Source organism: Choloepus didactylus, chromosome 23 (assembly GCF_015220235.1).
Source record: "Choloepus didactylus isolate mChoDid1 chromosome 23, mChoDid1.pri, whole genome shotgun sequence".
Lineage (NCBI taxonomy): Eukaryota > Metazoa > Chordata > Mammalia > Pilosa > Megalonychidae > Choloepus > Choloepus didactylus.
In genome coordinates, this window is record NC_051329.1 from 16,167,174 (window position 1) to 16,190,913 (window position 23,740).

The window sequence follows — 23,740 nt, forward strand, 5'->3', positions numbered from 1 at the left end:
GTATAAATTTTAGGGTTTTTTTCTCTTTCCCGCCCCCTTGCCTTTTCTTTCCCTTTTCTTTCTTTGTTTTTTCTTTTTCTTTTTGGCTGGTTATCTGCCATATCTGATCCAGTGCCCTTAGGAGAGGTAGCGTGGCAGGAGGCCAGGGTGTGCCAGCACCCCTCCGCTGTGCCCGGCTGGCTGCAGGTGGTGGCCTGCTCGGTGGTGGGCATCAGATTGTGAGGCGGCGGGTGCTCCTCTGCCAAATCCCAGGCCTCTGTTCCACCAGTGCAGCAGCTTGCAAAAATAATTATTTTGTCAAATAATATTTTCAACTCCCCACCTCTACCTCTCTAGCTCTTCCCCTTTAGAGAAAGATGTGTTACACTTTATTTAGAGAAAATATTCAGGCATTGTTTCCAAAGGCCACCTCCAATGGCAGATATTCTGACACTTGAGAATTGAACTCCTCAGTGCATGTCCTGGCAGTTTTTCTCATAAAAAGTCTAGGCTTAATATGTGGCCCCCATATGTGGCACAGCTAATGAAACGAATCAGCTCATAGTTTTACTCTTAACATTTTAGTTTCCATACTGAGCTGTACAAAGGAGCTAAGCTTATCTGATACCATCTCCTCACAGGGAACTAGCAGCTCTGATTTTCTAAGAGACCAAACGCAGGGGGCTCTTTGGGGCATCCAAATGGAAAGGTTTGGGATTGTAGATTATGCCTCAGAGTTCATTTGCAGCAGGAGCATTTAGGTGTTCAGCCACAGCTAGGCTCACAGAAAACCAAACGGTGTCCCAGAGAAGAGACCTTTGCTCTCCATAACTTAGCCCAAATAGCTCTAAAAGAATAGTTTAAAGGCAGATTGTAATGACCCTTATTGTCCGTATATTGCTTTGTCAGTTAGGAGACCTATATATACTCAGGAAGGTGGACTTTTTCCTCTGGAGTAGGTATGCCTAATTACATGCCCATCGCAAGAGGAGCTAAATGCCCAGTTTAAAGGGCTCTCTGGCCATGTTGCAGTCCAGACGTGATCAGGTTGAGCCCACTTTATTAGTAAACCAATATCATGTTTTTTAAAACCCTGCTGTCTCTATGGATGAGAAGAATAGACAAGTGATTTGGAGGGTTGGGGAAGGGAGCTATCCAAAGTGGTATTTAATCAGAGCCAGTTCTGGAGCTCTGTGCCAGCTGTTTGACCACTGCTGGTACGTGGGGCCAGCCATCATAAAATAAGATCGCTCTTCATGAATCAGAATAGCAGTGTTAGCACTAGGCATTTGAAAACACAGGGGTTAAAATTTATTTAACTAAAAGTTGTTGTATCTGGACAAAAGGAAGGAATGAGGAATCAAGACTTTTAAATGTGGAAGAGTGAATCTCATATATAATTTTTTTTCCAAAGGCTTAATAGATATGAGGAAAATTGCTTTAGAAATGCATGCCCAGGCTTGTACAGCTTGTTTTATTTCAGAAGTGAGAGCAGAGGGTCAAATACTATGAAGAGAACCATGCTCCTTGGTTGGCATTTAATGGCTGATGCAATTTTAAAAACCTGGAACTTCCCTTTTTTATTTTAAAAACTTAATCCCCATGGCATTCTCTTAGGACTTTATAAATAACTCAAGAATTAAAAGGACTCTGAAGATACATAAAACTGTCCCAGGTTAAGACAGAAATAAAGTAATTTTTCATTAGAGTAAGGAAATCAGTTTGGATAGTTTGCAAATATGGGCAGGACTTTGTGAGAAGCTTTATTTGGAGGGTGAGGGGAAGGCTTTAATTAAAAAATAAAAATAACTCACTGGATCTGTTACCCTTTCCAGGGCTGGGGGCGGGGGGAACAGAGGATAAAGTTGGATGAAGACTAAGAGAATGATGAGGGTGGAAATTGGGTTACTGGTACATTGTGCTTTTCCTTTGTTGGGAGAGAGAGAGAGGTGGGGTTTTTGCACAACAATTTTATCAATATAAATCAGTGAGTTTTTCTAAAGGCATTTTTTGTCTTTTTCTTCTGGGACCAAGAAGAAAGAGAAATGAGGAATGCTGCAGGAGGAGTGATGTATGTTAGGTGTTAGGAAAGGACGCTTGTAGTTGGCAGTAGATGGCTGGGTTAAATAAAGCCCCTTCCCTTTCTGTGGCTTTCAGTCTTTGCATCTGTGAACTGCTTTTCCCCCTCTAATGAAATCAGAGATCTAGTAGGAAAAAGCTTCTCAGTGCCCTCTGGGGGAGAATCAAAATAAAAATTGGGGGAAAGGGGTATGTCAGGTGGTTAGTGGGTTGCCAAGAAAACATTCATTGAACCGACAAACTGCACAGCTTTTCTGCCCTCGTGTTCTCAAGTTTATTTTTTTTTTATTTTAGCAGGTTTACTAAGATATAATTAACATACCAAGCAATTCACTGATATAAATTGTACAACCTTAATGGTATTTAGTAAGGTCACTGGGTTGAGTGATCGTTACCACAGTGAATTTTAGAGCATTTTCATCATTTAAAAAAAAAAAAAAAATCACAAAACAACTCTGTACCCATTAGCAGTTACTACCTATTCCCTCTTATCCCTCCCCAGCTTTAGGAAACCACTGATCGACTTTCTGTCTTTATGGATTTATCTATTCTGGACATTTCATATCATTGGAATCATATAATATGTGGTCATTTGGGACTGGCTTCTTCCACTTAGCATGTTTTCAAGATCCATCCATGTTGTAACATGTACCTGTGCTTCATTCCATTTTATGGCCGAGTAATATTCCATTATATGGATATGCCTCATTTTGGTAGTCCATTCATCAGTTGTTAGACATTTGGGTTGTTTCCAGTTTTTGGTTATTAGGAATAATACTGCTGTAAACATTTGTGTTCAAGTTTTTGTGTAGACATGTTTTCAGTTCTTTTGGGTTTATAGCTAGGAGTGGAATTGTTGGTTTATAGCTAGGAGTGGAATTGTTGGTTAGATGGTGTCCTAGTTTGCTAATGCTGCAGAATGCAAAACACCAGAGATGGATAGGCTTTTATAAAACGGGGGTTTATTTCACTACACAGTTACAGTCTTAAGGCCACAAAGTGTCCAAGGTAACACCTCAGCAATCGGTTACCTTCACCGGAGGATGGCCAGTGGCATCCGGAAAACCTCTGTTAGCTGGGAAGGCAGCTGGCGTCTGCTCCAAAGCTCCGGCCTCAAAACGGCTTTCTCCCAGGACGTTCCTCTCTAGCAAGCTTGCTCCTCTTCAAAACATCACTCCCAGCTGCACTCTGTCAGTTCCCTCTCTCTGAGTCAGCTCATTTATATAGCTCCACCGATCAAGGCCCACCCTGAATGGGCGGGGCCACGCCTCCATGGGTACATCTCATCAAAATTATCACCTACAGCTGGGTGGGGCACACTCCAAGCAAATCCAACCAGCACCAAAACCTCTGCCCCACAAAACTACAAAGATAATGGCATTTGGGGGACACAATACATTCAAACCGGCACAGATGGTACTCTATGTTTAACCTTTTGAAGAAGTGCCAGTTTTCCAAAGCAGCTGCACCATTTTACATTCCCACCAGCAGTGCATGAGAGTTCCAACTTCTCCACATCCTCATCAGCACTTGTTATTGTCTCTGATTATAGCCATCCTAATGGGTGTGAAGTGATATCTCATTGTGGTTTTGATTTGCATTTCCCTGATGATTAATGATGATTAATAAAAGATGTTGAGCATCTTTTCATGTGCTTATTGACTTTCTGTTTATCTTCTTTGGAGAAATGGCTATTTAGATCCTTTGCCTGTTTTTTAGCTGGGCTGTCTTTTTATTTATTGAGTTGTAAGAGTTATTTATATATTCTGGATACCAGTCCATTATTAGATACATGACTAGCAAATATTTTCTTTGATTCTGTTAGTTATCCTTCCACTTTCTTGTTTGTGTCTTTTGAAGCACGAAAGTTTAAAATGTTTCTTCTGTTGATTGTGTTTTTGGTGTTATGGCTAAGGAACCATTTCTTAACCCAAGGTCACAATGATTTACTCCTATTGTTTTTTTCTAAAAGTCTTATAGTCTTAGCTCTTACATTGAGGTCTGTGATCCATTTGGAGGTGTTTTTTATAAATGTTATAAGGTAGGAGTCCAACATCATTCTTTTGCATGTGGCTATCCAGCTGTCCCAGCATATGTTGAAAAGCCTATTCTTTTCCCCCATTGAATTGTCTTGACACCCTTGTTGGAAATCAGTTGACTGTAAATTGGAATGTTTATTCTGGACTCTGAGTGCAAGTCCATCCATCTTTAGGTCTAAGTTTTTGCCGGTACCACACTGCCTTGATTACTCACAACTTTTTGACTAAGTTATCTCACACCCTTTTTATTGTTATATAGTATAAGCTTCCAAATGTCAGGCATGTTAAACAGTATCCTTGTATATGAAAGTGAAAAAGTTGTGTTGGAGTTTTTATATACTAGATGGATATATGAAACAAGATTAAAAATTAAAATGCTACTAAAATTAACTAAGTTTCTCATATTTCCAACTTGGGATCATGTACCTTATTATTCCGGTATTACAGACATCATCATTGTCCACAGGTTGTAGCATGGGCTGACTTGAATATCAGAGAGCATTCGGTTTAGCTGAGATCTTTGAGAGATTGTAATGCCAGCCCAGCTGAGGAAACAGGGTCCGGAAAGGTCTGGAAAGGTCCAGAAAGGTTCAGTGACTGGTCTGGGGATTTTGGTAGCATCCCGACTTCATGGGCAATGGGCAATATACAGGGAACTTTGACCTTTAGAGAGAAAGCTTTAAATACAGAGAACTCTAAGCTTAGCCTAGTTGGATTAAGCTGGGCAGTTTTAGTTGAAAATAGTAGCTCTGTTGAAAATGAATCATTCACAGAAGACCATCATCAGTGCTATGTCAATAAGGCTATTGATTTTAGCATATAAAATTATTTTTAAAATTCTCTTTAATATTCCAGATTCAGTGGAAGCAAACGGACCATGTATTGATTTATTTAAAAAAATATAGTTTTCTTGATTAATTTGGTAATTTAAAAAAGTAGCCTGCATTTAATGCCATATTTCTTGTTCTCTTTATTTTCTGCATACAAATATAGCTGGAGATCAGGTCCTTCTTAATGAAACTCCCTAGCCAGAGTCTGAATAGGCTGCAAGTTTTGCCATCAAACAGTTTGCTTGTGATATGGGACTATTTAATCCAAACCAATAGGAGGTGAGCCCAGAGTTGTGACCCCTAATTAAAGAGTCTCAGAGCTTACTTCTTGCCCTGACAAATATAAAGTGGTGGGGGGCTCATGATAGCACTGCCTGCTGTTAGAGAGAGAGAGTGGGGCGTAAATGTTGTATTTGCTCCATCTGCAAGTGTTATAAGTTATTCAAAGCTCTTAGCCCAGGACCAACCAGAGCGTGCCTCCCTCTCAGTTCCAGCATGTTTTCTGCCCATCAGATGGATGTGCCTCTGTTGGAGTCTTTGGAAGGTTCTGGTGTCTTTTGTTTTAATTGGCGGGCTAGAGCTGACTCCTATGGTGTGATTTTCATTAGAGGGGCTGGAGAGAGGGGGTGTTGGAACAGTCCTCCAAGCCCAACCATGAATATTAAACATAATACAATTACAGCTTTCGGACCAATTATTTTTCTTTTCAATGGACAAGTTGATGAAATTCTTGCTAGATAGGGATTCACAGTATCTACCACTGACTTCCTTTTGTCCCTGGAATCAGTTGTCTTGGCATATTTTTTTTTGTGCTTATTTGCTGTGCTACCTGTTTCCCAGCATTGGGTATTTGATTTGATTGCTGAGGTTATAGGTTTTGCCAAGGTAGCTGCCTTTCAAGTCAGGGCTGCACATTGTCAGATGTTCACGGCAGATACCATTTTCTTAATGCAAATTTGAATGGCTTGCATGGACTTTGCACTTTGTATCATTTGCTGTTTTTGTCTGTCAGGAAACCAGTGATGCCTTTCTAAGGAGGTGTCAGAGAAATGTTTTTTTTTTTTCCTGTGGGGAGAAGTTCAAGTCTGTTTGGGCCCATTTTTGTTTTCCTTAGTGATTTAAAGTACACTACTGCTGTATCTTCTTTCTGGTATATTGGTGTATTTTGTTTGGAACCATCCATGCTGGTATCTAAATACAAGAGGAAAACAGATGGCAAACTTTGAACTTCTGGACCAAATTTGTGTTTGCCTTTGTCTCCTTAACAGCCAAACTGTAAATTATGGAGTATATTCAACAGAGGAGCTCTTTATGGAAATCATTATGGCAAAATAAACCTTTATTAACCAAATATGGCCTGCAGTGTACTTGGGCAGCAAATTTCTTTTTCCCACCATTCTTTTCAAGTTCCCATTAGTAAGCAGTATACTTATAACCTAGAGGCAGTGTTCCTTTTAAAACATTTATACTTCTCCCCTCTTTAGTTCTCTACCCACAAATGCCTAAATATAGGAGTCTCTAAGTGCTGACAGAGAGACACCTTTGTTTTAAAAGTATGCTTCATCCTCTCTCTGCGTATGTAGTACCATATCTGTCACTAGGAAATGGGGGATTTGACGGCACTCCATGGCAATAGAGTTCTCTATTAATCAGCATTGCACAGTGAGTCACAGTGGCCAGGAAGAAGGAAGGGAGCTCTGCTTTGTGTTCTAAGACCAAGTAGATATTTATATTTCATTGTGGTAAAATAAATGCCGGTATACCTCTCTTTATTGTGCTTTGCAGATAGTGCATTTTTTACAAATTGAATGTTTGTAGCAACCCTGCATCAAGCCAGTCTATAGGTACCATTTTTCTAACAGCATGTGTTCACTTTAGGTCTTGTCACATTTAAATTAAGGTATGTACATTTTTTTTTCCGACATAATGCTATTGCACACTTAACAGACCACAGTATAGTGTAAACATAATTTTTATATGCTCTGGGAAACAAAAAAATTTGTGTGACTTGCTTTGTTGTGTTCTGGAACCAGACCCAACAATATCTCCAAGGTATGCCTGTATAACAAATTTTGCCATTGTAACCATTTTTAAGTGTATAATTCAGTGGCAGTAACTGCAGTATCACCACTGTCTATTTCTAAAGGTTTTTGTCACACCAAACAGAAACTGTACCCATTAAGTAATAACTCCCATTCTCTGGTCCCTCAGCCCTGGTAACTTCTACTCTGCTGTCTCTATGAATTTACCTGTTCTAGATAGCTCACATTAGTGAAATCCTGTAATATTTGTTCTTTTGTGTCTGGCTTTTCTCATTTTGCATAATGTTTTCAAGGTTCATCCATGTTGTAGCATGTATCAGTACTTGATTCCTTTTTAAGGCTGCATAATATCCCACTGTATGGATAAACCACACTTTGTTGATCCATTGATCTGTCACTGGTAACTTGGGTTGTTTCCACCTTTTGGCTACTGTGAACATTCATGTACAAGTATCTGTTTGAGTCCCTGATTTCATTTATTTTGTGTACATACGTAAGAGTGGAATTGCTGGGTAAGATCATATACTTTTAAAATTCTTAAAAAAAAAAAAAACCAAAAAACATGTAAGTAATAGATGAATATATTATTTTGAAAATTATGAAACCGTGCATACATGTGTGAGTGATATAAGGTATGTGTACAATCTTAAAGAAAAACATAGAACACCTGTGAACCCACCACCCAGCTTAAGACCAGAGTGGGGCCAGGACCTTTGAAGGCCTCCAGGTGCCCTCTTGGTCATGACTGAGTTCTTGTTCTTTCACTGTATGGCTGGGAATAGAATCAGAATTAAAAGCTTGCCTTTGCCCTCCTCATTCCTCCATTGCCAGTCTTCTTCTCCAAGGTAACTGCTGTTAACAGTTTGAGTACATGCTTACAGAATTTTATCTTCAGAAGTGTTCGTTTTATTTAAACAGGTAACATGCACAAGGAAGCACAAAGAAGTATGTAGGGAGATGCCACTCTTCTGTGCACCCTCTTCTGGAGTTTCCAAGTCGGCCTCCTTAGTGGTGACTGCTTAACAGCTAGTGTTCTCCAGAGGTCATCGGAACACCCCTAAGCAGGACGCACCCCACCACACGCCCATTCACACTGCCGTGCCTCCTGTTCTTTGTAACAGCATATTGGAGGCCACTGCTCCCCAGTGTGTGTAGCTCTGCCTCATGCTCTCTGATGATGCCCCGTGTCCCGCTGTACAGAAGCACTGTCGTGGTTTTAACTAGCACTCAGTTGATGAGATGAGTTTATTATGAAGTCTACATTGAGTCATTCAAATGTATCACAACTTAAATGTTGTTTCCAATTTTTCAGTCTAATTATCATACATTAATAGGTATTGTCTTTTTTCTGAAGTTGTTTTAAGACCTCTTTGGTTTTCCTTGTATTTTTCCATTTTGTTATGATGTGTTGACTTTTTAATTTTAGTGCTCATTGAATTTGAATGTGTATCTTAATTTTCTAAAAATCTTAGCCATTTATTATTTGAATATTGCCTCTTCAACACACACTCCATTTTTTCCTCTTGGAACTTCTTTTCAACATGTGCTGAACTGTTCCTTTATTCTTCTTGGCTCCTAACTTCTCATTCCAGTTTTTTATCTCTTTATCTCTTTGTGTTCTATTCTGGATACCTTTCTTCAGAGTTATCTTCTAATTCACAAGTTCTCTTATCTGTTTCTTAGCCTAGCCAATGAATTTAATTTCAGGGACCATATTTTCATTTATGGACATTTTACGTGGCTTTTTTCTTAAGCAGGAGTCTCAGTACCAGTCCACTTCTCTCCCGTGTTGGGTGTGCCAAGTCTCCTAATCCTGCCCCTGCATTGTGTTAAGACCCCTGAACCCACTGGTTCTTGAGATCCACACTTGCCAACGTCCCTACACTTTATGCACACACAGGCAACTGCAGCAGCAGCTCAAGCTTGCCACTGTGGTTTTCTGCTTGGGCCCTAGAGAAGCTGCTTGCTTTGTGAGCTCAGCAATGGATATTAAAAGGATGTTAGTTATATCTTATCTCCTGCTATTGTGATTTTCAGTGGGAGGGTTTTCAGGTTACTAGTCAACTCAAAGCCCCATCTTTTGCTACTAAAAACAGTGCTGTGGCAAATAGACTGCATATTTGTATTTATGCACATTTGTAGATAAGTAAAATTGCTGGGTTAAAAGTGGTCTATTTTATTTTATTGGCTAATGCCAGAATCACTCTATAAAAAGGGACTTCTGCATGCAGCAGTGGTATATTTAAGTGCCCATTTCTCCCTTTCTCACCACCATAGAGTGGATTATCAAACTTTTCTTTGCTAGGTAGATAAGTGACAAATGGTATCCTGTTGTAGCTTTATTTTGTAATTTCTCATTTCTCGTTTCCAGTGAGCCTGAACATCCTATACATGTTTAGAAGTTAATCACTATTATTTTCCCTGTGTGGAAAATCAAATACTTTTTATATACATTTATCAGTCTTTTCTTTTTTTGGCTTCTGGGTTTTGTTATGCTTAGAAAGGCCTCCCCTACTGTGAATATTTTTAGTATTTGATTATGTTTACTTCTTTGAGTTCTGAGTCATCTCTAATTTATTGTGTTGTAATGTATTCAAGTTGGGAGTATTACAGAGTATAATGTAAGTGGGATTTTTTTTTCTGTTTTTGAGTATAACTACTTTTCGATTGTCACCTTTTTCTGTATCTTCTGATTTGTTCAGAACAGTGTAAAATAATAGACCTTTTATTAGGAATTGTTATATTTCATCAAATTCTTCAGCATCTGTAACCATGTGGCTTTTCTTATTATGTAGCTATCTTAGTCATTATAGTAATAATGGTATTATAGCCGAGTGCTATGGATTCTATTAATATTTTGAGAGATGTATAGTTTTTAATTGTGATGTCAGTTTTTGGTAGTAACAGAATGCTAGCCTCATATAGAGTTTGGAAGTTTCCTTTCTTGTCCTGTGCTGTGGAACAGTTTACATAGCCCTGGAGGTATGCTCCTTACAGGTTTCGCAAATTTTACTTGTTCTTTTATGTTTAGATTTTGTATCTCCTGGAGGCTAGCTTTGGTGATTTTTATTTCCCTAGAAAGCCTTTACTTCTTCATCTAGGTTTTCATATTTGGAGATTTAAAAATGCAGTTCAAGATACAGAAAACCTGAATAGATTATACTGAGTGAAAAAACAAAAAAGACATAAAATGTTAGGTCCATGTAGTTTCTTTGTTTTGTTTTTTTCAAGGTATGTTTTACCAAACCTTTAGTAAGTTGTACCCTTCTTCAATGTAATGCTTTTTGCTCTGAAGTTCACTTTTCTGCTATTAAAATTGTAACATCTTGTCATTTGCAAATGTATTTTTCATGTGTAGTGTATACTGCATTTTACTTTGTGAGCCATCTGTAACTCTTCCTGCTCATAGGTGGATTTGTTGTGTGTGTTGACTCATCCCATTCCTTGTTATCTTTTGCTACAACATTTGAGTAATTCTTTCAGAGTTTCCATAGGTGGCTCACTTTGAATTCAAGAACAAACTTGGTAGGTAAGCTAGGTGTCGAATTTTAGGTTCAAAATAATGTTTCCTCAGATCTCTGAAAATATGTATTTGTGGGTACATGCTTGTAAGAGTCCAAGACATAGAACATGAATCAGATTATCCTATCTTAACCACTTCTTTTGTGTGTCAAACATGTTTGTGATCAAGTTTAACATATTATTATAATTGTTTGTCTAGGTACCCTGCTAGATGGAGTTTTCTTAGGGAAGCCGTGGTCTTGTCCTTTTTGACCTGTAGCATAGAGTCTGTTGACTTCATCTGTACTTAGCCTAATTTTAGCTCTCATGACTTAGTTGATGAACTATGTAATGGATAAGAGATTTTTGTCCTATTATCTTATCCTTGTGAAAATTCAGCGTATACTTATATAACAAGTCTTTAATCTGACAGCCATTTAATTGTAGTTAAATGGCTGCCACGTGTTCACGTAAGTGTAGTGTGATTTTGTTATGCATTTATTTTCCCTTTCCAAGAACCTATAAAGTACCCACAAAATGTTTTTTTCCCCCACTAGGTAAGGGTCTGAGTTGCAGACAAGTGTAGCTGATTGACCTCATGCCTTTAATGAAATATTGTACCACTGGCAAAGTCACAAAATATACTAGACTGTAAACATACCTCTTGAACAGTCCTCTTAGGCTGACCCCACTGGCGTTCACAGTGCCAGTCAGATGTGAACCTGTGTCTGTGTCGGACTTGCTCCCAAAGCAGGATGCCTTTCCCCTGATGAGCTGATGAAGTGAGTAGCAGGGCAGTTAGCTACATGTGCGTCCTGGGTATGTCTTACTCTGTGTGCTCTAAAACCATTCTGATTAGATGGTTGTGGGCACTCTAAACAAGTCCATTTCTGTGGCATCTTGTTTCTGTTTCCATAGGATGTTGTGCATAGACCAGCACACGAGCAGGAAGTTGTCATTTCAAGCTTTAACTTCAATCCCATTTCCCTTCTCTGTGCCCATCTCATGCCTTTCAGGGTGAGGATCCATGACCTCCGCACTGATAAAATTGCCCTGTCACTCTCTGCCCACCAACTTGGAGTCTCTGCAGTCCAGATGGATGACTGGAAAATTGTCAGTGGGGGCGAGGAAGGCCTCGTCTCAGTGTGGGATTATCGAATGAACCAAAAGCTGTGGGAGGTGCATTCTCGGTAAGGTCCTTCCCTCAGGTGCCTTTAAAAATAAAAGGTAGTGATGATAACTCTAGTTAGCCTCTGAGCCAGGCCCTGTGCTGAATGCTTCCATACTACATAACACATACCCTGTCACTCCTCAGCATGACCTGTGAGTTAGCTGCTGCTATCGCCATCTTTCAGATAAGTCTAGTGATTGTTAATCAGGCCCAAGTTTCTCTAAGAATGGAACTAACTTCTTACAAATGCTGTTCAGGTTATTTTAGGTTTGCTTCAATTTAATAAAGGTAGAAAAAGCAACTTAAAAATGTAGGAAGCTCAAGTGGTGACCATGATGTGACTCCTAGCCTGCAGTGCTGGCAGGTCCCCTGCCTCAACTGCACAGTCACCACCTGCGTACCTGTGATTCAGTGTTAGTTGTGCCCTTCTAAACAGTTTAAGGAAAGCCCAAGAAACTGAGAAGCAATTTGTAATTTGAAGCTTTAACTCTCATGCTCAATTGGAACATAGATATTGTCCTAAGCACAGGATGAGGACCCACAGATAAATTTATGCTAATAGGGCCATTTTCTATCCTGCTCCTGACTTTTAAAGCAGAAGTTGCAGCCTTACTTGGAGCTCACCTATGCCAGGCCCTAGACTCCTTGGGTGGGGGCCCTGCTTTTAGGCAGCAACATCTTTTTTCCCCAGATGTCACTGGGGGCCAGTGAACTGGGAGCAGTCATAGCAAGAAAGCACACAGACACCAAGGCCTGCAAGTGTGAAGCAGCCCTTTCCCTCCTCAAACTGCCAATCCTGATATGAGGACTCACTGCCTCCTCATAGGTCCAGCTTATTAGGTGCAGTCAGGGACTTGACAAAATTTATCCAAGAGGCAGGGAGGTTAAACAGAGAATCAGTTGCTTCTGTTTCTATCCCCACCCCCGCCCTTCCTCAGTAATGCACTGAGTTGCCACCAGGTGGTGCCCAAAAGCAACTTAAACTCCAGCATATTGGAATCCCAGAATTGTTTGCCTTCAAGGAATTTCTGGTACTTGTTTTAAAGAGCTGCCTCAACTCATCTCTAGGACAACTCCTGCCATGGTCCAGGCCCCCAGATAGAGTGGCTGGTCTGACAAGCTGTAGCCCCCTGCCCTGTGTCTCTTTCAGCAGCTTGGTTTAGTTCACTGGGACTGCACTGCAGCAGATCTCATTTTGGGCTCTTTGAAAAGCTGCATTCCCTTGGACGGGCCATTCAGGTGATGCCAGGGTAAGTAAGGTGTTCCACAGGACTGTGGTCCTGTCCTTCCTAGCATTTGCCTTCTTTATCTCATTTGTAACTGCACATCCAGTTCTCACTATTGGTTAATGGCTTGTCCTTCACGGGATCACCATTTTTGCCAAAACAAGACTTTTGCCTCACTTCTCTTGTGCTCACTCATGTCCTTACCTGGCATACCTCCCCTTTTGATTCCTCTTCTCAGCTCTAGTTCAGCTTCCCTTTCATCAATCTCATGTGACTATCTGCTTTGCTCTTTTTAGGAAGAGCTCCTAAATTATCCTGTCCTCCTTCCCCTTCTCAAACTTCAGCCTGCTACTTTCTGTTGGTGATACCATCCTGAGGCTGAGTCCTTTCCCACTGCCTCACTTGGCCCCAAGAAAAGCCTTTCAGCAATACCTCCCAAGAGAATCCTCTGCTCTAGACAAGAAGCATGTTGCCTGCCCCCAATCGTCCCAGGAACAGTCTTCACTCTGCCCAGACTGGCCTCTCTCTGCTCTACTCCTACACCACACTCTGCCTTCTGGAAGGACCTGGCCCATGTGCTGTTCCACCTGGGAGCCCTGTCAGTCCTGGGAGATGGCTCCTGCTCCTCCTCCCATCTTTGTAGCTTTATAGTAGCTCCTGTGCTGTAGAAGTTTTTTTTTTTTTTTTTTTTTTTTTTACTGGGCAGGGATCTTACCTTCTTGACCAGTTAGGAATCTCCTTGATGGCTGGTATCTGCTTGTGTCATATACCTTCTTCCTCCACCTCCTTGCTGGGAAAATAGTAGGCACTAGAGAAATATTTTTAGAACAAATGACAGGTTCTGCTAAAGCTTTTTGGTCACAAGGTTTTCTAAGTATACGTCCACAACCTCAAATTGAGGTACCATTTCTAGCCCTCTGACTTTAGGACTAGAGAGGCCTTTGTGGATCACCACCAAATAAGACCATCCAACTAGGGAGGCAGAAACAGGGCTGTTCTCATGTGCTGCTGAAATGTCTTGCATTGAGTTTGTCCTTCATGTTCTGACTCTCCAACTAGAATGTAAAGTAATCAGAATTCCCCTTACACAGTGTGGTGTTGTTCCTGCTAGCTTTGGGAACTGGGATGAAATACTACCCCTCTCAGGGCCTGGGTTCCTCCTCCGTAAAAGAATAGAGTCCCCTGCAGCTCTGACCTTCTGGGACTGCCTTCGCAAATGGAAGATTTGCTCAGCTTCAGTGGGACTTGCCTTTCAAACAGCTCTCTCTCTGTTCCAGGCACCCGGTCCGCCACATCTCATTTAACAGCCACAGCCTCATCACAGCAAACGTGCCCTATGAGAGGGTGGTAAGGAGTGCTGAGCTGGACAACTTCACAACTCACAGGAGGTCAGTTGCTTGGGCTGGATTTGTAGGGATTCATGAAAGACAGCCATAGTTTGATTTTATTAACAGAATGCCCTTGGACACATTGTTTCCTCTCAGTTGCATCAGGCATGATGAAGGGTTTCCCCACTGTAGCTCCCGGCACCCGCGGGACAGCTGCATGCCCAAGTCCTCTTGGTTTGGTTTCACAGAAGTAGAGGCCGGGTCACTATGGCAAAGCACAGTCCTCTACGTTGAGTCCTAATGCTCTGTCTGTCCCCCCCGGGGTGTCAGCTGCCAATCAGCTGGCTGCAGGTGGGCTGAGGTGCCTTACCTTCCACCCCACTTACCTGCCACATCTCTAAACTGGGATTTTGAGCTCTGAACCACCAGGGGCATGAAGGAAACCTTTGTGAAAATGAGTCGCAGTCCTCTCTGATGGGATTGCCTGCAGCAAAATCAGAGGCCATAGGGGGCAAAGGTCAATGGCAAGGTACTCACCCTGTCACTGTCTCTGCTTTCCCTAGACACCGGGGGCTGATCCATGCCTATGAGTTTGCAGTGGACCAGTTGGCCTTCCAGAGTCCCCTTCCCATCTGCCGCTCATCCTCTGATGCCATGGCTGGTTACAACTATGACCTGGCACTTGCTTTCCCCTATGACAGTGTTTAGGGAGTAATGAACTTGAAAACTACAGCAGAGCTCTGCACTGCATTTTCATCATTTGGGGGAAGAAAGCAACACCAGGGTACGTTTGTGTGACACCACACATTCCTGATTTGCTTCCCTTTTCTCCTTTACCAGCTCATTTTTCCCTAGCTCTTGTGAGTGGTTAGAGTTTGCTGCACCTTGTTTTATCTTACTCTGGTCTGTCTCACTGGGTTGTCTGTGATCCTCTGTCTGATCATTCAGATTTCTCTCATACACCCTCCACCTGACATCTCCTCCTTCTCAGCCTGTCCCAGTGAGTGATGCCACCCCTGACCTGCACAAGGTGATCCTGGAGTTCACGCATCACTCTCAGCACCCCAGACCAAGCTAGGTACCTTGTGGTTCTCCCATCTGATTGCCACACCTCTTCAGAGGTGGTCCGGAGTCATCACCACTTCACAAGGCTCATCTGTGTCCGTTCTGCTTTCGTATTCTGTGCTCCAGCCCTGCTGGCCATCTTTTCAGTCTCCAAACTCTTTCTACTTTTGGGGCCTTTGGATGTGCCCGTCTATGGGCCTACAAGGCCCCAGCATCTACCTATTCTTTGCCTTTCAGTCCAATTGTTTCTTTTGTACAGCAGTGCTTTTATTACATTTACCACTGTTTATATTCATTAATTTGTTGCTTACACTTGTGTCCACATTTATATAAATGTTCACTGAATAAAAACCATTCTAAGTATGGAGTGGATAGTGATTCTGCAGCAGTGGATGAGTGAAAAGAGGATTTGTCAGAGGAGGAACCGTTATCTCAAGACTGCGTGATAAAACAGGGCAGTGTGACAGCACTGCTCAGCATTCTTACTTCTGTCTCCAGAGTGCTAAGCATTCTTTTAGGCACTGGCAGCTTGTACCTTATGTACTGTACCTTCAAAATGTCAAAGCAAGAAATGAAAGAACTACAAAGAGAAAAAACAGTCCATACTGCTAGTGGGTGATCAAAGGATCAAATCCATAAAAAACAGGATTTCCCTTATTAACAAGTTTGACCCAATAGATGTATATAGAATTTTGTTCACTCTCAAATACCCAGAACATGCATACAAAAAAGCAAAATAATAAAAACATACACCTGGAAATTCAAAACAAAATTAACACTTCTGAATTAACTTTGGTTTAAATAGGTAAGGTAAAACAGAAAATACAAACTCTCTAGACCCAAATGACAGCACTCTGAATATCAGAAGCCAGGGAATATGGCCAGGAGATGGAGAGATGTTATGACTTTAATAGGAAATATAAAGAAACAGAGCTATCACCTCAGAAAGCTTTAAAAAAAAAAAAAAAAGTGATCCCGAGGAAAATAGAAAATCAACAAATGTAAAGTTAATTTTAGCAGTTTTTTTTTTTTTTTTAGTTTTCAGGATGGGCTGTATTATTAAGAAATGTCACTATTTACACTTTTTTATTGATTTTCCAAACTGGCTGAACACTGCCTCCTACTGCAGAATAACCTAGAAAATAGAGGAAAAGCAGTTTTTTTAAAGGACAAACTATACAATCCTTGACAAGAAAGAAGGCATAAGGGAACATCAGGAGAAATAGGGGGCCATCCTTGGATAGAGGATAAGTACTTCCAGCCTGGGAATTATTTGCCCACGCTGATTAAGGAGGAAAAACTAAGCTTATCTATCAAAGTATATAAAATTGGGACAGCCAAGTCTAGAACTTTTGAGTTGTGAGGGCTTTGGACGATTTTTCAGATTGCTTAAGCTCTTCAGTCATTTAAAAACTGCCACCCACATCCAACGATAAAGGACAGTGAAGCCAGATGGAGAGCACAACTGGGAAGTGTCGGACCTCAAAGCAACAGAACATGCCAAACTCCGACTACCTCCCTGGGAAGGCAGAGCAGCTGCAGGACCCTCTGTTTCCTTTCAGTGAAGCCAGTCTTGGGTTAGCAAATGAAATACTTTATGTACTCTTCCTGTCATTGGTGTCTGATCCTCTGGTGACCTCGCCTTATAAGGTTTCAGCCAAGTGTATGCTTTTCCTCTCATGTCTTAATGCAACCAGACCACTGAGTAAAATACATTTTTCTTTTCTAGAAACAACTCAGCTGTTTGATTTCACATTTCATTTTGCAAGTACATGCCCCCTTCCTACCCTTGCAGCAATTAAAAATAATTTAGGGGTTTAAAAGAAATCAGACCCATAAAATTTTACTACAATTAAAAATAAACCCCCAACCCAAGTTCCCAAGTTTTAAGCTGTTGTTGTGCACTGCCAAAAGCTGGTCCAGCAGGAAATTGTTACAAGCACAGTTTTTTTTTTCCAACCCATGAAAACTTGCCTGAATCTTGCCAATGAGAATATATGAGACCCAAACTATATAACCTTTAAGCACACCAACCTAAAACTTAACATCCTGAAAGAAATCGCCATAATGGGGAAGGATAAACGTTCCTTCATAATTCAGTGACATTTACCAACTGCTTAAAAAAAAAAAAATCTTGGTCCATGTGCATCCCTTCTCCTGCTCACACCACCTTACCTTCACATCTGTTGGCTACTTTGAAGGAGCGTCTTAAGTTTTAACTGAGTTTCTGGCAGATTTGTCTATCAGCTTTTCTTCTTTAGCTCTTCTGCTTCTCACACTCTTCTACCACAGTCTCCCCTAAAGACAGAATATGCCATGGAGGGAACTGGAGGCTAAAACCTCAGAGATCATGTGTCCTATCTTTAAAAATATTGTATGACTTTGGCTTTGTACTTTATTATAGATCCATTTTTGTTCTAACATTAAAATTTCTTAACTTATTGTTCAGATTATTTTTTCCATGTACCCCACAATCTCCTGGATAGCACTTGGTCATCACTCACCTCCCCCGTCTTAGTAGCCTTCAGTCCTTACCTCACATGACTTGTTTTGCAGGCTGAGGTTGCATCATTATTTCCAGAACCTTAGTCCAGGATTCAAGACACCCACAAAATGCTGTGTGAAATTGTGCACAGAGCATTTTCTGAGAAGTAGCATGGTATCTTTCATCAGATTCTTGAAGGGGACCACAGGCCCCCTGAGGATTTCATCTCTGCCACTTGATTATGTTTTTCAATCCAAGCCGTAGGTGCTGCCTAGGCAATATTCACATTTAAAAGATTCTAGAGAAGGCCTCACCTTCCCCTCCAAGTTGAAATCTCATCCTGGCTGTCTGCTTGGCTTTCAGCTGATCAAAAGAAAAACTGAATTTCCTTATGGTGGAAGTTTTGGTCCTTTCTGAAAGGAAAAACTGGCAACCCCAAGACAAAGTACTCTACCTCTCCTCATCCCATGAGGAGTATAGGCCCCAAGTTAAGGGAGTGGCACTCCCACTGGACACGGTAAATAACAAATAATGACCCTTGCAAATACACTTTTCTCGCAGCTGTGGAAACATGGCTTTCTGCTGCTGCAGCCCCAGCCTTCCAAGTCCCCTTCACATCATAACTGTCTGGTGCCTGCTGTTATGGGCAAGATCTGAGACAGTCGGCTTAGATGGTGGCAGTCTCCTCCTCTCCTACCTGGGGCCTCACTTTGGACAGCAGCTGCAGTGGCAGTGAACAAGCCATGCTGGCTGCATGGGCTGTGGCGCCATGGGCCACGCAAACCTGCTGCCTCGCCTCACGCGGCCAGGCCAGATGGCTACCTGGCTGTGGCCACAAGGGCCGGGAGCAATTTGGAAGGGGCCTGCCTCTTAATGTATGATGGTCGACTCCCCCTTGCTGGGCTCCAGAGGGTGCCGTGGGGGGCCAGCTCACTTCCAGCCTCCGCCTGTGCTGGCTTCCAGTGGTGGGCATCTGCCTGCTCTGCACTAGGGACGACTCTGTCCCCGAGCTGAACCTCTCATGCCACCTCTCTTCTTCCCTTGTCCAGTACTAGACAAGTGCTGCCTGGTCACTTTTAGAAGATGGAGGGGGTGAGCTGCTTTCAACACACCCCTTGACCTTACTACATGAACCATTCTTAGGGTGCTGACATTTTCTCTTTAACACCTTGAGACTGGTCCCTTGCTAACTTGGTCAACAGGCCATCAGAAGGCCGGGCAGCCACGGTGTTCCCATCAGAATCTTCAGTCTGCCTCCTGGGGGCAGAGTTCATCCACCAGCAACCCCCCTGCTGGCACGTGCTCAATGATTTTGGAAGAGCTTGGAGACAGAGGTGACGCTGATGCTCTGGCAACCTACCATTAAAACACCGGTTCCTCCTACACCACTCTCAGTGGCCTTCCCAAGGTCGCTGTGTGGGAGGACAGCCTGTAAGGCAGGTATCTGCAAAACCCTTGCCAAGGCAACTTGTATTTTTAACTCCCCATCAGCCTAGTTAAGTCACACTGTGTTGTTTCCATCACTGCAGAGTTTACCCTCAGCCTTGGTAACTGCTGGCAGGACAGGTCCGACTGCTCAGTGACAAGACTCAGATCCACAGTTGACCTGTCTCCCATTAGCAAAGCAGAAAAAAACTTGCCAGTCTCTTTGACCAGAAAATAATGCAATTGTTTTGTTGAAGTCTAGCAATAATTTGTTCCTTAAGGGGGTGCTTGGCCAAACTTGGAAGCTGTTGTCATCTTACTCTGTTCCCTTATCCATAATTCATGTTTAATGTGGCTGCAGAACGTCTCCCCTGAGCTTCTCATATTAGATTTCCATTACATAGCCCTTTTGTAAACCGACCAAATGAATGTGCTTGACTCAAATTGCCATATTCTTTTAACATTCAAAAGCTGAGCGCTGTCATTTTTCCCCTTGGTAGTAGGACAATACAGGACTAGATTCCCCTTTCTCCCTGGTTCCTGGCAAATCAGTGAAAGAATATGGAAAGAGAGGGAGAGGGGCCTTGCTAGGGTCGTCCAGCAAGCTGAGGATGCTCTCCCTGCTCCGACTTCTCCAACCACAACCTATGGCCCTCAAAGCCTGTCCCTATATTAACTGCCTTTGAATATTTGACTTCATTTTTATTTGTGCCTATTTCCTTGTAGTCACTAGTATAATTTCTGCTAGAAGGAAGGCTGTTAAAGCACCTGATGGATTTATCACTTACCTGTTTTACAATAAATTTCAGAACCAAACATGTCACCGCTGCCCAGTTGTTCAGTTGTCTTCCCCTGCAGGGACCAGGAGCAGTGGCTGCCCTGGAGCCAGCCTCTGTGCAGCCAAAAGGCCCACTTGGGCACTCCTTTCCAGCCAGTGGGTGGGTAGCAGATGCATCCCAGCCGTCGCCTCCATCCTGTTGCACAGACTGCACTGCGCAGGGGGCAGTGCCTCCGAGACCCCTCCCGGCTGACAGCCTCCAGCATCTTCACTAGTGAAAGCCCAGCAGCCCTACTAGACAATAAGACATCAGCTTGCCCTTTGGAGGGGCAGGTTTGTACTCACAGTCACCCCTGAATGACCCAAATGAGCAGAAACATGATCCCAGGCAGAGCATGCTGGACCCGGACTGGAGCATGCCAGGTGATCCACAGTCCATTCTCTGGGGAAATGAGTGCTAACCCACCCGTGGATGGCACTCTCAGTGACCCCAAACACAGCAGCAGTCTCACACAGAGCAATGTGGACTGTGCTCACACTGAATACATCTCATTTTAATTAACTGTTCAGGTAGCCCGTGGCCAAAGCTTTAAACACATCAGGCTGCCCTGAGCTGTCTGGATGAGTAGAAACGGTTGACAGAGGCCCACAGTGACCACAGCTCCCAAACTAGAACTCAGGCATGGGGCTGACAGAGGTTAGTTATTACAGATAGAAACATCCTACATCAACAAACTGGCTCTGTTGAAAAGCACACAATTGAAGCAAATTGGGAGAGACGCAGAAACCCCAGGGCTCACGGTGGCCACAGTAGTGGCTGGGTGGATCTCACTCACATGGGCCAGGAAAGGATTAATTGCCTTCCTTGGCAGGGCCGCGGGAGTGAGTTTAGAGGCACTTCCTGGACAAGAGCTTAGCACAAGTCTCTCACTCACTGCCAGGCTGTCCTAGCGAATTTCTAGATTCCGCTGCTGGGCAGCCAGGAAATCAAACTAGCGTGGGCAAGAGGATGGCCGAGCAGCAGGGGGAGGTGTGGGGAGCTGTGGGTGGGAGTAGTTCCACTTCACGCCCAGGAAGCTGTGAGGGTTGTGTGGTTTCTGGGGCTCTCTCCCACTGGACTGAGGGTAGAATGCAATGCTTTGAACATGAAAACCTTTGCTGAATTGAACTCTTTAGAGCTCTGGAAGTAACTTTGGACTGCTTTCTTCCTTTACGCAGAGCGTGTAAACCTTAGCGCCTCTGCCCGCCAACCAGCCGGCGGGGTTGAGGCCTCAGCCTAGTGAGCTCCCCGCGAAGACGCCCAGGGGCACAAGCCGGAATGCAGGCCTGACACATGCTCCTGTCTGGGTCTGTTTAGCATGGACATGGGCAAGAAGCCCACGAAGGACAAGAACCTGGTGAGACCCTGACAGCCTCTTGTGTTCCCATGTGTAAAATGGGGTTGAGACCCCTCCCTCAGAGGTTGTATTAACTAAAGGATGAGGACCCCCTAAACTCCAGTCACTCAGAACCATCTTCAGGATGTGCTGTCTTTTCATGTTTCTCTTGGACTCACCTCACTGCTTTTTAAAGTTTCAATGCCTGCTTTAACCTTACCCAAAGCAACAATCCATGGACTCCATGATGTGAAGATAGACTTTATCTTATACATATAAAATTAGAGCATAAAGTAAATATTCATCCAAGTAACACCCAAAATCATGTTACCTGAGGGGACAAGAACTGAGAGAACTCACCAGAAGCACTTTGCAAGCAGCAAAGCCCTGCAGAAATACATAAGGCAGCAACTCACTCTCCAGTGCCTCCCTTTGCACTAGGTGGGGGCAGTAACCACCACAGTGGCCCAGGGGTTCCAGTCACAAGAAAAAGCGCTCAGGCTCACACACAGTGGCCCCCACAATGCCTGGGTCACCCTAGAGACCAGGCCAGGCACGCCAGTTCCATGTGTCAGCCCGTATCCTGGGCTCAACACACTTTTAGCTCTAATCATGAGTCATAATGTGGACTAGTTCAGTGTCAGGGTGGGTATGATTACAACAGCCTGCGCCAAAAGAAACCTCTGGAAATAGGAGGGTCTTTTGGAGTTGGAGGACAACAGGAAGGCAGAGATGCTCCAAGGACATGTCTTCTAGTGTACAATCTCCATCCAAGACCTCCCAAAGTAGACATTTAAACCTAAGCTGCTACCATTTCTGAACAGTGGGAGGAAATAAGATTAGACAGACATATTTGCTTATATATGCATGAAACCGCTTGGGAAGGATGTCTAAGGAAGGGGGTACTGAGACTGTCTCTGAGAAGGGAACCTGGGTGGCAGGGGCAGGAGTGGGATACAGCCTCCCCGGTCAGTCAGTCCCTGCTGTTTAAATTCCACGCCCTGAAGTGGAGTTTTGTCATTTCAGAAATAAGTATATAAGGCACACTTACCATTAAAACTATGAATTAAACATTCAAGAATGCACATAACAACAATATTTACCAGTGATCAAGAGAACTTTCTTAGATGACTAGAAAGGCACCTTCCCATCAGTGTCACTAAAAGGAAACAAACACATCATACGTGTAACTGCCAGAACAAGGCCCGGAAAAGAAACATTAAACAGCTCAGTTTGACTAGAGAAGCCCATGTCCACTCCTGTTAGTGCCGCGCTCACGGGGCAGACCATTGGCTACCAATCGCCCCCACCAGTAATGCGGGGATGGCCGAGAAAGGATCACCCAGCACATCTACTGGAAAGCGGCACGCAGCACCCTGCCAGAGCTGCTAGAGGAGTTCAACACATGCAGGTCTGTTCTGGTTTGCTAAGGCTGCTGTTTTGCAAAACACCAGAAATGGACTGGCTTTTATAAAGGGGGTTTATTTGGTTACACAGTAACAGTCTCAAGGCCATTAAGTATCCAAGATAAGGCATCAGCAATTGGGTATCTTCACTGAAGGATGGCCGATGGGTCTGAAAACCTCTTATTAGCTGGGAAGGCACATGGCTGGCATCTGCTTACTCCCAGGTTGCATTTCAAAATAGTGTCCTGCAAAATGTCAGTGTCAGCTTCCAACAGCCATCTTCAAAATTTGTCTGTCAGTTGCAGCTCCTCTTCGAAATGGCATTCTCAGTCACTCTGAGATCCCTCTTTTTATAGTACTCCAGTGAACTCATTAAGACCCACCCTGAATGGGCAGGGCCACATTTCCATGGAAACACTCGATGAGAAGTTTCCAACCTACTACACACTATTATGCCTGCCCCTACAAGACTGCCTCAAAGAACATGGCTATTTCTGGGGGACATAATATATACAAACCAGTACAAGGTCCAAGAGGATGACTCACGTCCTTACCATGCCCCCTCCCCTGGCCAAAGCCCGTCCAGAACCAGAAGGCAAGCGGAGCTGTGGGAAAGACCTACCTGGGCCGCACACTCTGAACGCCACAGAACGCGCCTCTCCTGCTGGGCCGGCCTCCACTGCCATGTGCTGCCGGGGAGCACAGAGTCCTGGGCCGGCCACCAGCCCCACCCTGCAGAGAAAGCCACGGGAGACCCAGCCCAGCAGCCTGCAAATCCCAGCACCCCTTGTAGCAGCAGTGTGCCTGAAAATCGCTGCGCCAGGCACAGGAGGAGGGCTCGGGACATTTTCTCCTTCAGTCTTAATGTATGACTATGACACCAGGAACCCCCACCCCCACCCCTACCCAGCCCTGGCTATTTGGGAAAGGCCCTCTAGTCCTCCTGGCCCACATGCAGCAAGAGCTACTTTTCCTTGTTTTACAGCCTAGGATTATGAAGACAGATGAAC

At 43.3% G+C, this 23,740-nt stretch overlaps 1 protein-coding gene and 1 long non-coding RNA gene across 6 annotated transcripts in view; one reads left to right on the top strand and one right to left on the bottom strand.

The window, feature by feature from the left end:
• FBXW8 (F-box and WD repeat domain containing 8) overlaps positions 1-23,740 on the top strand; it is a 163,801-nt gene that overhangs the window by 136,476 nt on the left and 3,585 nt on the right. For 2 of the 5 annotated variants that reach the window (XM_037816887.1, XM_037816889.1), the window contains 3 exons: positions 11,487-11,660; positions 14,145-14,255; positions 14,759-19,993. In XM_037816887.1, the coding sequence (XP_037672815.1) occupies positions 11,487-11,660; positions 14,145-14,255; positions 14,759-14,903 (430 nt within the window). In that variant the 3' untranslated portion in view covers positions 14,904-19,993. Of the gene's footprint in view, positions 1-11,486; positions 11,661-14,144; positions 14,256-14,758; positions 19,994-21,166; positions 22,567-23,740 lie in introns of those variants that run through there. The other 3 variants (XR_005214003.1, XR_005214002.1, XM_037816888.1) reach the window with 3 other exon arrangements.
• LOC119519345 lies at positions 7,540-22,849 on the bottom strand. Its single transcript, XR_005214004.1, has 4 exons — positions 17,436-22,849; positions 14,582-14,679; positions 13,583-14,201; positions 7,540-11,682 (listed from the first exon to the last, which is right to left on the bottom strand). It is a non-coding gene; the product is annotated as an uncharacterized LOC119519345 (long non-coding RNA).